At 37.5% G+C, this 15,786-nt stretch overlaps 1 protein-coding gene across 9 annotated transcripts in view; it reads left to right on the forward strand.

The window, feature by feature from the left end:
• The first annotated feature begins 1,449 nt into the window (after positions 1–1,449).
• The window catches only part of LOC108974117 (ankyrin repeat and KH domain-containing protein mask), a 26,057-nt gene continuing 11,720 nt past the window's right edge, over positions 1,450–15,786 (forward strand). For 4 of the 9 annotated variants that reach the window (XM_018941756.1, XM_018941761.1, XM_018941763.1 and 1 more), the window contains exons 1-11: positions 1,450–1,595; positions 2,905–4,377; positions 8,896–8,934; positions 9,487–9,748; positions 9,806–9,905; positions 9,969–10,428; positions 10,691–12,706; positions 12,780–12,891; positions 12,948–13,456; positions 13,848–15,297; positions 15,368–15,510. In XM_018941756.1, the coding sequence (XP_018797301.1) occupies positions 3,049–4,377; positions 8,896–8,934; positions 9,487–9,748; positions 9,806–9,905; positions 9,969–10,428; positions 10,691–12,706; positions 12,780–12,891; positions 12,948–13,456; positions 13,848–15,297; positions 15,368–15,510 (6,420 nt within the window). In that variant the 5' untranslated portion in view covers positions 1,450–1,595; positions 2,905–3,048. Of the gene's footprint in view, positions 1,596–2,788; positions 2,808–2,904; positions 4,378–8,895; positions 8,935–9,486; positions 9,749–9,805; positions 9,906–9,968; positions 10,429–10,690; positions 12,707–12,779; positions 12,892–12,947; positions 13,457–13,847; positions 15,298–15,367; positions 15,511–15,786 lie in introns of those variants that run through there. The other 5 variants (XM_018941762.1, XM_018941758.1, XM_018941760.1 and 2 more) reach the window with 5 other exon arrangements.

Raw genomic sequence — 15,786 nt, forward strand, 5'->3', positions numbered from 1 at the left:
AAATTAAAAAAGTTGATAATCTGGACAATTACATAATCTTCACACTCCACACTTAACTTTAAATAGAATGACATTCATGCATGAAAGCTCATATCTTAACTTATTGCGCACAATAAATTGTAAATTATAAAAGGGCCAATCAATATTGTAAAAATATTTTTTTATTTTTTTTTTTATTTTATAAAAGCTTACATAATAATACAATTATTATACAAACTTAAGAAAATACGCAGCACTAGCATCATGGGCTATCGGCCATATTGTAAAAATACGAGCTCCATATTGCTCACGCCTGCTATCGAATACAATTTATTGCTAACGATTCCGCAACACATATCAGGCGAATTCTCTTGCTCTTGCAAGATTGCAAAAATCCTATACCAAAATAGATGATGGGCACGAGAGTACCCACGGCAGAATTTAGTGATATATGAAAGGCTGATTCGATCAATTTATTGTAAATGAATATTGTGCAAATCTATTGTGAATTGGCGCACCTTCTACATTCATTCTTAACAAAAAAACTGTAACAAATCTTTATAATTTAAATAGAAATTATAAAAAGTTTATTTAAAATTTACCTTCTTCAACAATTTAACGTCAAAATATGTCTTTATGTAAAATGACAGCTAACACAGGGTTGCAATTATATTTTTGCGTGTCATTCTACGTAAATAAACATGGGTTTCGGACTGACATATTTTACTTGCAAATGTTTTTCTGCTTATGTTTGTTGTTAWKCCGTTGCATTAGGCGGAAAAATCTGCAATTCCTGCATCGGGCAAGTTTTTTGCAAGAGCAAGAGAATACCCCTATTGATTCTAACATGGCGAAGATGGTGTAGCTTTTTAAAGTCGACATTGTGTACATAATTAGTGGTTTTTTTTTAGTTAATGTTTTAAGTGATTGCACATAATAAAATAAATAAAAATCATATTTATAAGTTTTAACCATTTGTATAAAATGGTGACATACTCATGAAAAGGTGAAAATATAAACGGTTAACACGCAATAACTCRCTAATATCATACCATTCCTRTTATATATGCTTGATGATGTTAATTAACAAATCATGCAAATTTTTTATGTTTAGTTGTGCAATTAGAAATTKTATTTTTAAAAATATATTTAATTATACAATTGAGAATTATTTAAAAATAAATTTACATAATTATGATTTAATGTCATACCATTCCCATTATATATGCTTGATGATGTTAATTAACAAATCATGCAAATTTTTTATGTTTAGTTGTGCAATTAGAAATTTCATTTTTAAAAATATATTTAATTATACAATTGAGAATTATTTAAAAATAAATTTACATAATTATGATTTGAGCAAAGTTCTTAAAAAAAAATTGTCACATGTGGCAATAATAATCTCTCGTTATTTTCTGCTTGTTCTTCTTGTCTAAAACGGACGAATGGTTCCTCGTGCCTGTYGTTCGTTCGTGACGGAACGATACCGAAAACGATATTGCTGCAGCAGAAAATTGCTAAAAATTGCTAGAAAATCGCAACGGTAAATCATAAAACTATTGAAAAACTATAATTAAGGTGGCAGAGTGTTATTTGATCATAATTTCAGTGCGGTAAATAAAAGATATAATCGGAAAATTTCGTTTGAAAAGTTTGCCTTTCACGAGAAAAAATTTTCATCACACTTAGCTTATGTGAAATACGTGTGCATGAGTGTGTATAGATAGGGAGCAATGAGTGAGGCGATGTGAGTACGGCTCCGCTGGCTATTCGTTTTCTACTTTGTGACCATTTTTTCTTTTGCTTGTGCTTTGTGTTTTGCTTCCGAGAAGTCTCGAAAAATGTGAATCGTTCGCTCGGTAGGTGCATATGGCTCGTCCGTTCGGCTGGTTGATCATTGTTCGGTTGTCGTGTAAAATGTAAATTGATGTCTTTAATATTTCAAATGTTTTACTTTTGTTAGATAATTTTCATGGAGGATTAAACATTTGAATATGGTAGTATAATTTTGTTTATATATAGTTGTCATCTAGAATATATTTAATTACTTGGGGAAAATTTAGTGACAAGTCGGAAAAAGACCATGGTGMATATTTAAATTTTTTGTAGTTATTTCGCAGTTTAAAAAGTGTCATTGTATTTGACAAGATTAAGCATACTTTTAACTACAACTCTAARAGAAGAAGAGTTCAAAGTTTTTTAGAGCCCTACAATGAGAATTACAACTTAATTATATACATTAGAGTTTGCCAATTTACGGTGTAAACGCCCCTACTTTGTTGTTTGGAAAACGTAATTTTTTTGCTCTTGGTTTGAATTCTGCTTCGAGGAATTTCTTTTAGCGAAAACGAATATTCGCCATTTAGAGGATAGTCGGGAAAAACGGAAAATTTTAAAAGTGCAAGACGCAAGGTAGAATAGTCTATAAAAGAAAATGAGAAAGTGACGAAATGGCGATGATAACTAACGTTGCCACTTAGCAAAAATATAAGTTGGTAGAAGTATTGCATATGACAAGTATTTTGCTTTAAATGCAAATAATGAATTCGAAAATATTATTGTTTGTTTTTTCTATTAGTACCACAAAAATATTTTTCATCTCACAAGTGTATTTGTCCAAAAATTTGTATGTTTAATAATTGTCTTCCGCAAAGTTGTACTTGCAAAGATTTCCTTCCGCTTTGTASCAACTCTTGATGGCAACACTGTAAACACGTTTAGGGCTAGAATAAAAGGAACAAACAACGAATAGAATAAGCCGACCTAAAGTTGCTCTACTATGCTTTTCTTTCTTTTCATTGCACAGCTCTGCAATAGCACACAAAGTACGTATTTCTCATCAGTGTAGTTTTAAAATTTACATTAAGAAAATTTATACATATGTATATACATAATTTAAGTGTATCGTTTCTATATCATTAGAAAATCTTCAATATATAGATCTAAGTGGAACAATAACATCTAAAACGAATCAAAAAGTGTTAAAATTTATAACAGACCAAAGTGAAATATTAATATTCACGCTTATACGCATAGTGTAGTGAAAATATAAAAAAAAGGTGGAAAATGAATAATGATGATAAAAGTAACGACTTAAGTGTGTGTTCTACTGCTATAACAACTACAACGTCGTCACCAACGTCAGTGTCTAATATAAATAATACAACAACAACACCCGCATCGGCAACAACATCAGCAGTTACAGTGGCTTCAACAATTAAAGCTCAAAAGTCTACTGCCAGCAAATTGAAGCAGTCAGCGAACCTGCAATCAATAAAGAAAGCAGTTAACGTTAACAGCAACAACAATAAAAGCAATAACAATAGTCTTAAATTAGCAGCTGTAGCAGCCGCCGCTGTTACATCTGGAACTACTACACCCAACATCTCCTTAAAAAAGTTATCAAGGAATGCAACACAACAAGGTGGAGGAAACAAAAAATTCTTGACCGCTAATCCCGTCAATACTGGTAGTTGTAACGAAAGTATAACTGCAGTTGTCCCAGAAGGAGGCAGCAATAAAACGGCTACCAACAATAATAACAGTAAAATTAATACAACTAAATCACTTATATGCAACAATAATAATTTTTCTGCTTCCGCAGTTCCCGCAGCCGCCGCCGTTAATGGCAATAGCAGTACTAACATCAATATAAAGAACAACAGTAAAATGTCAAAAATTGCAGCCGCCAAAGTTGCAGCATCCAGTGCCAATGCTAACGCAAACGCTATTGCGGCCGATTGCGTTAGTGGTACAACAYCTGATCCAGCGTCAACAATCACAAGTACGGGAGTTGGTACTGATAGCGGTACTGGATCTAGTAATAATACCGTCACCTCTAATCCGTCGTCTATTCCTGCAATAGTCTCGAATGCACCTGCCAATACAACAACGTCCTTTAATCCAGCCGGCGGCAGTAGCAACGGTAAAGCATTAGGATCCTTAAATAAAAAGTCCGCTAACAATGCTTCAACTGTGGCTGTTTCTACAACTGCATCGGCAAAAGCAAAAATTTACCAAATAAAAACAAATCCCCTGTCATTACTAGTGAACACGTCGCAGAATGCCACAGCTCCCACAAAAAGCAATGGYAGCAATGGCGGAAACGGTAGTACCGGCAATAACAATGCTGGACCATCTTCACGTGTCGGAGCAGTAGCAGCTATTAAGCAAAAACTGAAAGCTTCAGCTGCTGATGCTGCTGCAGCTGTTGGTATACCCACCGTCATAGCTGGAAATTCTCGTTCCGCTTCATCGTCAACATCGTCCAATTTGTCGTTGGCCTCGTCTGATACACGTCATAAGCGGCCCAGCGAAAATTCGGATACAGATACGGAACTATCCCGCCAACCACCAGATCTATCCGAATCTGACGAAGAGTCAGTTTCAGAATCGGTAAGTTATTAAGATACATTCACTCAATAATTTTCATTAAATTCATGTTCATTATATTTCTAAACAAATCTGCATATTTGAACTATAAATTGCAATTTTGTTTAAAAAAAAAAAAAAATCGTTGATCGTTGATAAAGTTGAAAATGTTGTGAAATGACAATATGTTCGCTTTTCTAGTAGTTTATGCAGCTTATAACTTGACTATGGTGATGGAATAAACAATATAGTTTGGCTCAGTTGTTAAAAGTTTAGTCATCGGCCCTCAAACGTAGATACGTACATATATTTATGTATATAGTATAACCATGTGTATGTTTTATATGTGGCGTTTACTGTTTATTTTACACAGATCTCCATTTTGTCCCCTAACATAGCTTCAATCAATCGATTTTCGCTTCCCTTTACTTTCAACATCATTATCGTCATCATCATCATATTACTCATCATTGGCAGAGCGCGTGTGCCTGCTATTGGGTGCATATTGCACTACCTGAAAAATTAAATACAGATGTACAGGGACATGTGTATAAGTGTTCCCACAAAAACAAGTAAGGTCAGTGTTATTCAGAGCCAACGAAAACATCGTGACATATTTGAAATGGGACTATTGAAATTCGATTCGTTTTGTCATTACAATTGAAAACTCCAATTGCCCAGTTTCTTTGTTTAGCATTAATGAAGTATTATTATTTTAATTGACTCACCATGTGCATATCCATAACCCTTGGACTTCTTCAAAATTTATATTTAATTAATTTTGTTCATAAATATAAGGGAATGAATAATCTTTCAGGTCGTATCAAGTAAAGCAATTGAAATACTTTTCAAGATTTAGTAATAAATTTTAGTATGAATAATTCTAAGAATATTCGTTTATTTGCATTTGATTAAGAAGCAGTTCTCTCTAAAATCCACTGCTATTGAGGTCAATGATTCGTACAAAAACGCCACAACGCTCAGCGCTGTTGTCATAATAATTTCTTGTTGTGTATTTGTATGTAAGTACAACCTCGTACTACCAAAACGACTGACTGACTCTATGATCTCTAAGTTTAATATTTGTACAAATAAGTAGAGTTTTTGTGTAAATACACACATACACGTACATCTATGTGTATGTTTGTACACACTATGTAGGTTTCTGTACAACAAACACAGTGTTGTGTCTAGTCGCCCTTATTGCGGTTATTGATCATAGTTCTTTTCATCCATCGCCGTTGCTATTATCGTCACATTGTCATTATCATCTTTAATAATTTTGATACTTTTGCAGGTTTGTTTTTCCTTCCCCTTCGTAGCGACATTCYCGCAGTGTATTTTATTATTTTAGCTATCGTCATCATTATTGTCGTTAGATCGGAATTGAAAATACATACCGACTATGCTTGTATGTACATATGTATGTATCCGCATAATGTCGCATGYAAAAATGTATGTAATTCCGTCGTCGCTGTTTCTGTTGTCATTGTTTTGAAGTCGTCGTCTCCTCTGCTATAGATTACAATACATATAAATTCATAAATTAAATGATTTTACCTACCTTCAATTGTATGGACTGCATAAAGTTAAAGTGTACACACATAGTATATATTTGCGTTTTATTTATTTAACTGTGATGTGGTTTTTGTTGCTTGTGCAGTATTGCCATCGTTTCCTTTGCTTTTTCATTATTGTTACAAACTCAAAACACGTTGCTTAAATTAAGTTTTCCACATTTTTGCCCCTGCTGGCAGCGAGTGAATACCGATTGCGCGTGCAAAGAGGAAAAAATTTATTGTATATTGTTGATTAGTAGAGATTTTTGGTTAGTTTCGCCTTTTTTTTTTTAGTCAAATGGTCGTTCAGTCGGTTGAAGTTTTATTATTTGTTGACTTTGTGTTAGTAAATAGTTGGATCAGCTTGAGAGAGTGTAAATTGGAGTGTATGTGCATACATAAATATACTATCAGTCAGTTCAGTTATCATGACAGATGATAGGCATGAAATATTTAAAATATTGGAGATAATTTTTTAATCTTATCATTTCATGGGAATATCTGTAACTATATCCAATTAAGTCGAGTTCTTTATCGTATACCCTTCGCCACATTAAACAAACATTATTTCATAATTCATTTATATTTTCTTCAGCTAGTAGTTAGGAATCATTAGTATCGAAGATCGATACGGATCCGATTTTTCTTCGGAATATTCATTTCGAAATTATTCATAAAAATCAATATAACCATCCAAAAATACATATGCAGGTACTATACATTATTTAAAATTTCTCCAGCTAATTGGGAAATTGGGACTTTTGAGGTCGTAAGATAGGGGATTTTGAGGTTAGGAATTTTTGTTCCTGAGATTGATACTAACCCAGTGATTAGGGGTAAATGAATAGTCAGCATTTTTGTGAACACTTTGCTTCATAATTTGGAAAGTTCACAATTGCTGCATAATCAATAAAGCATATTAACACGCGGGAGTAGTGCCATCGACAATGACGCTATTTTGTCTTGTTTTTTGTTTTATTTAAAGGCATGAAATGATAAGTGCCCAACTACTTTGGAATGCCCCCTATTTTTCATAAATATCACTACATGTATTTTTTTACGCACACATAATGCATCTACGTACATACATATATTTATTGAAATGCATATGTATAATCAAAACATCCTACTGATTTACAAATACTAAAACTTGTTGAAATATCAAACCAGCAAAGATGTAAATTAGTAAACAGAAAGTTGGGTAAATGCACTTTCAAACGAACAACATTGACGTTATAGTGAAATTTCTTTGGAAATTGATTTTTTCGCTTTTTTGAAGGTTAAATACCAGAAAAACGTGCAAAGCGCATACAACTGCTATACCTAGTATGAATACTCAACAATATATATCGGTATAAATATACACATGTACATATGGGTTCATGAGTAGCAATGAAAATATAACATAATTGCTATTTACATACATATGCATCTACATACATTTGTATGTACTACATCCATGAGTATTTAACAAAATGTTTGAACTTTGCTCACGATGTATGCGCAAAGTATGAAGTTCCGGCAATGATTTTCAAAGCAGCTGAGAAGTGTTGAGCTTCGCCTTAATTTGTTGCTGATGATTCATACAATTCTTCCAATTCTCCAACCATCTGACAATGGCTAACAAACAAACAAGCTGCCACAGACAGACCAACGAACCCCCAAAATAAACCAATTTCCGAAAGAAAACGAATGGATGGCCATTCGACTTTTTTTCATTTAATCTTTTTTGTTTGTTTTATTTACTTCTTTTTTGGGCTTGGTATAAGGCAGCAAAGTGTATAAAATAGAATTCGAGAAATGTAAAATGAAAGCATAATGTCAAATATGCGAATCGTGTGATAAAAAGAAACAATAATTAATATCGAAATCAGAGAATCATAAGTAGGGAACATATATGTATATAAATATATATGTTATTAAAAGAGAAATTGGCAAAGAAACGAGTGCGCAAAGCATATACCAATAATCGCTGCAAAACTCATTCCATTCCATTTTCAATCCATTCCGGTCCATAGTAAAGTAAATGTGTCGGCTTTGCATCTTTAGTTGATGTTGCTGTCATCGTCGACGGCGACGGTGACTGCAAACGYCAGCTTCATCATTATTATCATCATCGGCGCTGCATTGTTTGGGCAATGTGACCAGTTCTGTGAAATCGTGCATTTATTTTTTTCGGTGTAATTTTCGCTGTGTGTCTGTAACTGCTAATTGCATTCGTAAAAATTCTGTGTGACTCTTTGATCAAACAACGGCAATGTACGAAGTCTTTAAAATGGTGGACCGTAAAAAACGGGAACGGATGCAGAACTGACGAAGCGCACGTTTTCGGTTCCCCTACAAATAATAATAATAAAGTAGTAAATAAGAAAAAAAATGATAAAATATAATGCAGGATACTTATGCTAGGTTAGGTTTCCTAATAGTTAAAAGATTTTAATAAAAGAAGAGTTTTCATTGCTTGTTCTCAACAATAAATTTAATCTTATTCTCGTTAGCTATGATCCAAATGTTTTAGCGCAGATTCAAATGTTTTAAGTAAATCAAATGCAGTAAAAGGCATTACACGTAAACTACTTGGATATTTGAATATATTAAAGTGTTCCTTGTATGATTTTATTCCCGACAATCGGACATACATTTCCAAAGCCACGGCTGTGCAACATAACAAGACGGCCTACAAAAATTCATTATTTCGACTTTTTCATCTTGGGGAAATTTTACTTTTCTTTCAATTATATTCACTTCTGTAATCATTTTGATGGCTTTGACTGCAAATATGCCTTCATACACATGCATACGTATGTGTATGTATATGTACTATATATCATCATCAACATTTCGAATTCTAACCTGCTTGCGAGCAGTGGTATGCGGTAGTAATTGTCCGCTAAATTTTTTTCTTCGATCGATCTGCATAACTTATCCCCATCTGTTTCATTTAATTTTTGTTGATATTTTACTTTCATTCTTCTTTTTATAGATCCTTTTGGCATGCTTGTGTCTAAGGCCAGATCTTCTGGTAAGTTTCGCGTTTTTTGCATTTTTAACCTAGAACTACCTCTGCAATCAAAAATTGTACAACTTTCTGTTACGACAATGGTTGCATAACAAAGCTTAATATCCTAATCAAACGCCTTGGCACATTTTTCGGTTTTTCTTAGTAAATACTGACTAAACAAAAGATTTTATTAACATCTCCATATCTAGGTAAACATATTGAGAACGCCAAACCGCCATTGTGGTACTCATTGGCTTATTAACAGTGGACATCGGCTGGAATAACGCCTAGAAGATTTTCATGTTGGTGGCCAAAGACACAAGGATGCGCGCGTCCACTGCTTTAGTTCATCATTCAATAACATTTACATTAATCTAAATTATGACTTTGCTTTAATTATTTTTTTTTTGTACTTTTTTAAAGTAGAAAATACTTAACGTAATAATTYCTTAGTGCTTGTGTTTCGTTTTTTCTAAAACATTATCTTTAGAATTTGAAATGAAATGTTCTTTCTAAAACGTATTCTTTAGAATTTAAAAATCAGTAATATATTATTCTTAATATTATTTTAAGGATGACATCCCAGAATCTGATGCTGATAGTTGTGGTCATGAAGAGGAAAACGAATCTGAGGAAGACAACGAGGATGAAGATGATGATGAGGAAGAGGGCGAAGAGGACGAAGAAGAAGACGAGGATCCGCCAAATGAAGTGAGTGGCAATTTCTCGGTTGGCTCCACAGAGGAAGAGGAGGATGAAGACGAAGAAATTCAGGATCCGAATGAAACGACTGGCGATTTTTTGCTGGAAGGTAATAACTGCGCACACTACGAAGGTAAAAAGAAAAATTGACCGGCATTGCATATATGTATATTGTTTTTAAATATTTTAGGTGAGAAGCCACCTGTGTTACGTCATGCCACCCACGCCATCGATGAGACTAAACAGGCTTTGACCAAAATGCGGAGCGGCAACACCCCACGCGAAAAAACGTATGTATACTTTTCTCAACCATAAAAATCTGTTGAAAAATAATACACCCGTTTCTTCTGCAGAATTTTCTCTCAAACTCTCATTGCCGCCTGCACCGACAACGACGTTCCGACCGTCCGCCGATTGCTAAGTAAAAATACTATGAACATTAGCGAATCCACTGATGACGGCGAATCCTTACTGTCGATGGCCTGCTCAGCTGGTTATTACGAGCTGGCGCAAGTGCTACTCGCCATGCAGGCAGCTCAAGTAGAAGACAAGGGCCAAAAGGATTGCACACCTTTAATGGAAGCAGCCTCCGCTGGTCATGTAGAAATCGTCAAACTACTGATAAGTCACAATGCTGATGTGAATGCCCATTGCGCCACTGGAAATACACCGTTAATGTTCGCTTGTGCTGGCGGTCATGTGGAAGTAGTTAAGGAGCTACTAAAGCATGGTGCGAATGTCGAGGAACAAAATGAAAATGGACATACACCATTGATGGAAGCAGCATCAGCCGGTCATGTCGAAGTGGCTAAGGTAAGCATCTAAATAAAAGCAATAACACATAATTTTTGCGGAGAACAAATGATGATAATCCGAGATTTGAGACAAGTTATCAATGCCTTAGCACTGATCCATTTTCTTTTGAGATTGAGTTACTAATCAAAAATTGCGAATTGTACTCAGTGCAAAGGGAGTCAATGAACTATTTTGATCTTATTTGATGTTGGAAGAAATAATATTTATAATGATTAATTTCATGTGTCAAAACTTAAAAGACTAATCATATTATTTATAGGTACTTTTGGATCATGGTGCTGGTATTAATACACACTCGAACGAATTCAAAGAAAGCGCACTAACGCTGGCTTGTTATAAGGGTCACCTGAATATGGTGCGTTTTCTATTACAAGCCGGCGCCGATCAGGAACACAAGACCGACGAAATGCACACCGCTCTTATGGAAGCATCAATGGATGGTCATGTCGAAGTAGCGCGTCTGCTTTTAGATTCGGGAGCTCAAGTGAATATGCCAACCGATTCGTTTGAGTCTCCACTGACTTTAGCTGCTTGTGGCGGTCACGTCGAATTGGCCACTTTATTAATCGAGCGTGGCGCTAATATTGAGGAGGTAAACGACGAAGGCTATACACCACTTATGGAGGCTGCACGAGAGGGTCACGAAGATATGGTAGCACTACTCTTGAGCAAAGGCGCAGAGATCAATGCCACTACAGAAGAGACTCAAGARACCGCACTTACACTCGCTTGTTGTGGAGGCTTCAGTGAGGTTGTCGAATTTCTAATTAAAGAAGGAGCCAACATTGAACTGGGTGCTTCCACTCCGCTAATGGAGGCAGCGCAAGAGGGTCACACCGATTTGGTACGCTACCTACTGGAGAATAAGGCTAATGTCCATGCAGTMACACAGACAGGTGACACGGCACTAACACATGCCTGCGAAAATGGACACACAGACGCAGCCGAGGTGTTATTAAGGTATGGCGCCGAATTGGAACACGAATCCGAAGGCGGTCGTACACCGCTAATGAAGGCAAGTCGTGCCGGTCACTTATGTACTGTAAAATACCTTATACAAAAGGGCGCCGATGTCAATAAGCCGAGCAGCAGCAACGACCATACCCCACTTTCCTTAGCCTGTGCGGGAGGCCATCAGGCCGTAGTTGAGTTATTGTTGAAGAGTGGCGCTGATCCTTTTCATAAGTTAAAAGACAACAGCACCATGTTGATTGAGGCCGCTAAAGGTGGGCACACCCGCTGTGTGGAATTACTCTTCAAATATCCGTTATTCGTGCAAAATCACCAGAACGAACTGCAATCGGCAGCAGCAGCTGCAGCCGCCGCGGCCAATGCTGCCTCTACTGCCGGCCCAGTGAATATAAATAACACCTTACGCTTCGTAAATCCGCAACAACACAAACAATTGCAACAACAGTTGCAGCAGTTGAGTGCCCCGCCCGGTTTACAGGTGTCGGAAGCTATGCGTGTTTCGAATCAGCAACAGCAATTTCATCAGCAACAATTTAGCACCAATACAATGACCACCACCAACGGCACGAACAACAATAATGTTGTCACAGCGGTCGCCTACACCGAAGAACATTTGCCATTAAATTCGGCCGGTGATGCAAATAGCGAGGAGTTCGCTGCCATCGACATCAACTCGTTAAGCGCACAGCAGCAAGAGGCTTTAATTGCCAAGTCGCGCCTCTTTCATTTGCAAACCGGTTTCGAACAGGGCCTCACATTGGGCCGTGAGCAACTCTCACAACCACCACAACAACAGCAGCAGCAACAACAACAGCAACCACCTCTACCCGGTCACAGTAACAATGCACAGCGTAAACATTTCGAACTAGACATGACGCACATAAATGCTTTGACACCACCACAAAAGGCACCGCCAGCTCCGCCAGTGGGCGGTGTTGTAACACAACAACAATCGCTGCAACAACCACAATTCCAATTGCAACCACAATTGCAGCCACACTCAGTGCAGCCCACAATGAAGTCGAAGAGTAGCAATGCATCGCGTAAGAATCGCCAGCCACCAGCGCCTTTCGAGCTTAACCTACCAACGCCCAATTTGGCTAATATCGCACTTGAACAGCAGCAACACCAACAGCAGCTGGAGCAAATGCAGCAGCAGGAACAGCAGCCGGACGAGGTGCGCTCGCAACCGCTGGGCGATGACGGAAGTGGTGGGTCCATTGTAGCAGTTGGTGGTGAAGCAGATGGACAACAAAACCGTTGTTTYATGCGTCGTTGCTTCTTCAAGCCCGAATTCCACAAGGTAGTACTTGAAATTAAATCAAATTTAATATAAACGAAAATTTTTATGAAAATTTTTTTCCCAAATCTTATAGATTGGTATTGAGAACAAGTCRGTTGTAACAGCAAATGCCTTGCCACCTGTTAATTATATGGACTTGACTGGTGTCGAGGGCGTGGAGGCCATGGCTAGCAATGCTRCTTCGGGTAAGTTGACTTTATTGTATTTATGTATGTATTTTATTTATATTTTTCTAATGCAGGTGTGAGTGCTTTGGGCGATAACGAAATGACTTCGATTTTTCTAACTGGCAATGCCGGCAACGGCAACCAATCTCAACAAATGCTTAACATGCCATCGGATAATATGATGATTGAGTTACTGGATGCCAGCGCTGTTGCCGATGCAGCAACAGAACTGCGTCAACACCAACAACAACAGCAGCAGCAACAGCAACAAGATCCAACTAAAACTATGTTGAACACACAGCAATACAAAAATAGTGGTCTAGCTGTTGCCGCTTTGGAGGCTATGTCAGCTGTAAACAGTATACAAAATAATCGCAATTTTACCAATAAAAATACCAATAACAATTTGAATCAAAAGAGCACCCAAATCACAACTCCATCGGAAGTGTCACAGAGCACAGCTATAAGTGATCGACCAAAAGCTAAACCTGTATCGAAAAAGGATAACAAATTCCGTAAAACTGTATTTCCACAATCGCCGGTACTACAACAAAATCAGATGGTATCCATTTAYAATAAATTGGTGAGCATTCTTTAATGTATACGATAAATAAAGATAAATTTAAAAAATGCTAACTTCGCACTGCACTGAAGTTAAAATACTTTTCACGGTTGATTTCCTTAGCATGAAAGAGGTTAAAAAATCTTTATCTCAGTTTGTTCATTTTGAATAGCGGCTATATGCTATAGTGAAAATATTATGAACATTTTATTTAGTATTAAATTAGAATAATTGTTAGAATTGAGGTTAGGTTATTATGTATGTATAAAACTATATCCGATCTCACCTACATTTAATTCGAAAATCTCCACCGAAGTGCAAACCAATTTTAGCTTTGATTATGTCTATTTCAAATTTCCGAATACTCGGTCTGTTCATTTACCTTAACCTCAACGCTTGTACCAATTCACAGCCGTTACTTCTAACCAACGAAATCAAACCGAGCCTGCAGACAAAGCAGGTTATCATGACACAAATGGCGTTTGCCGCACAACAACAACAACAGCAACAGCAGCAACAACAACTGTCAAGCGGTTTAGATTTGAGTAGTGGTAGCGATAACGCGATTGCATTGAATAACTCTCCAGCTTCTCCTTTGGCGTCTCCTTCCAATGCAGCAGTCGCAGCAGCAACGTTTATGCAAGAACAACTGCACATGCCAGCTATCGGCGCCGAAGGTCACCACCAACATCAGCAACAACAACAACAACAACAACAACAACAACAACAGCAACAACAACAGCAGCAGCATGAAGTTACCTCCACCATTTTGCAAGCGTTCCAAGCAATGCAATCGCGCAATGTGGGCGACGATGCTGCGTCAGCCGCGTTGGCAACCGTCTGCGGTATGAGCGCCGCCGAACAGCAAGAGTATTTGAAGGAACGTTACCAGTTGTACGATATGCCACGCTTCTTCGATGACCAACCGAAGTCACCAACCGAAACTCCACCACCACCACTGCCAGATAATAAACAGCAACAACAGGAAATCTACAGCGAAGATGGCATTTCTGTGTTGGAGGAGGAAGTGGAATTGGATGTTGAGCCGGATGGCGAGAGCGTTGCTGAAATGAAGAATCTTGCAACGTTGGTCACCGCTGCAGCAGCTGCCGCACCCAATATGTTACTCGAGCATGTTGCTATGACCGGTGATGCAAACAATGCTGATGAAAATGCATTGCACATGGATGAATATGGCGTAGCTGAAGACGATGAAGATGGCACTGTTGAAGCCGATCAGTCCGCTGCTGCGCATGATATGTTGGAGCAACATGCTTACGATGAAGGCGGTGAGGCGGATGGTGAAGAAGAGGGTGATGGTGATGGAGAAGGTGATGATATTGAAGAAGTGCTCGAAGATGATGAAGAAGATGGAGAGGATGAAGAATTGGAAGGAGATGTGGATGGCAATTGTGAGGAGGATATTGATATGACAATGACATTGCACGATGACGAGAGCATAGAGATAAGGAAGCATGTGATTGGTGGCGAAGAAGACGAAGAAGATGAGGAAGAGGATGAAGAAGACGAAGACGATGATGAGGATGACGATGATATGGCATTAAGCAATGCGAAACGTGCTAAGAGCGCTCATCGTCAACCGCAAGCGCTTGAAAATTTAATACTTTCGAATGTCGCCTATAAAAGCGACGAATTGTCTCAGGCACTTTGTGATTTCCGTCAAGACTTTCCAACCGATTTGGTGCACGTCTTTCCGCCAATTGCTAATTTCAAAACAGCTTCCGGCAACACAGCGTTCAGCACCTTGCAGCAGTGTACTGCAGCAGCAGCCGCCGCCGCAGCAGCCGATGTTGCAAATGCTGCCGCTGACATTGCAAATGCTGTCAAGGTGGTCGGGCATGGTAAGTGTTGAAAATGTGTGTCAACTATAGGTGCAAATTTTAGCTGAATATTATTCATCTGCATGTGTAGATGTCGATGGTGCCACAGGTGCTGGCGTCATAACCGCTACCGGCATGTATCCAGCATTGGAGAGCTTTGACCAATTCCCTGGCGATATTCCCGGCGATATGGATGATATATTACAAATATTCCAAAATGATCCTTCGTTGCAGGTTAGTCAAAAGAGCACTTTTATTATTATTGGGTTAAGGTGGTCTTCAATAATTTGGTGTAAATTGTTAATTAAAGACTTGTTAAGTGCTTGATGGTAATAAATGTTGCCGTTAGATGTGTGGCAATATTTCTTAAGAMGTTTCAAGTTGGTTTTTACCTCTTACAACTCATTGAAGCAATTTTAAAACTTACACCGATTATTGATTTTTTTTTATACACAAGTGATGTGGAGCATTATTAAAGCTTTACAGAGTTAATTTATCAAGTTTTCTATT

Source organism: Bactrocera latifrons, unplaced genomic scaffold (assembly GCF_001853355.1).
Source record: "Bactrocera latifrons isolate USDA-ARS-PBARC rearing strain unplaced genomic scaffold, ASM185335v1 scaffold_53, whole genome shotgun sequence".
NCBI classification, from domain to species: Eukaryota; Metazoa; Arthropoda; class Insecta; order Diptera; family Tephritidae; genus Bactrocera; species Bactrocera latifrons.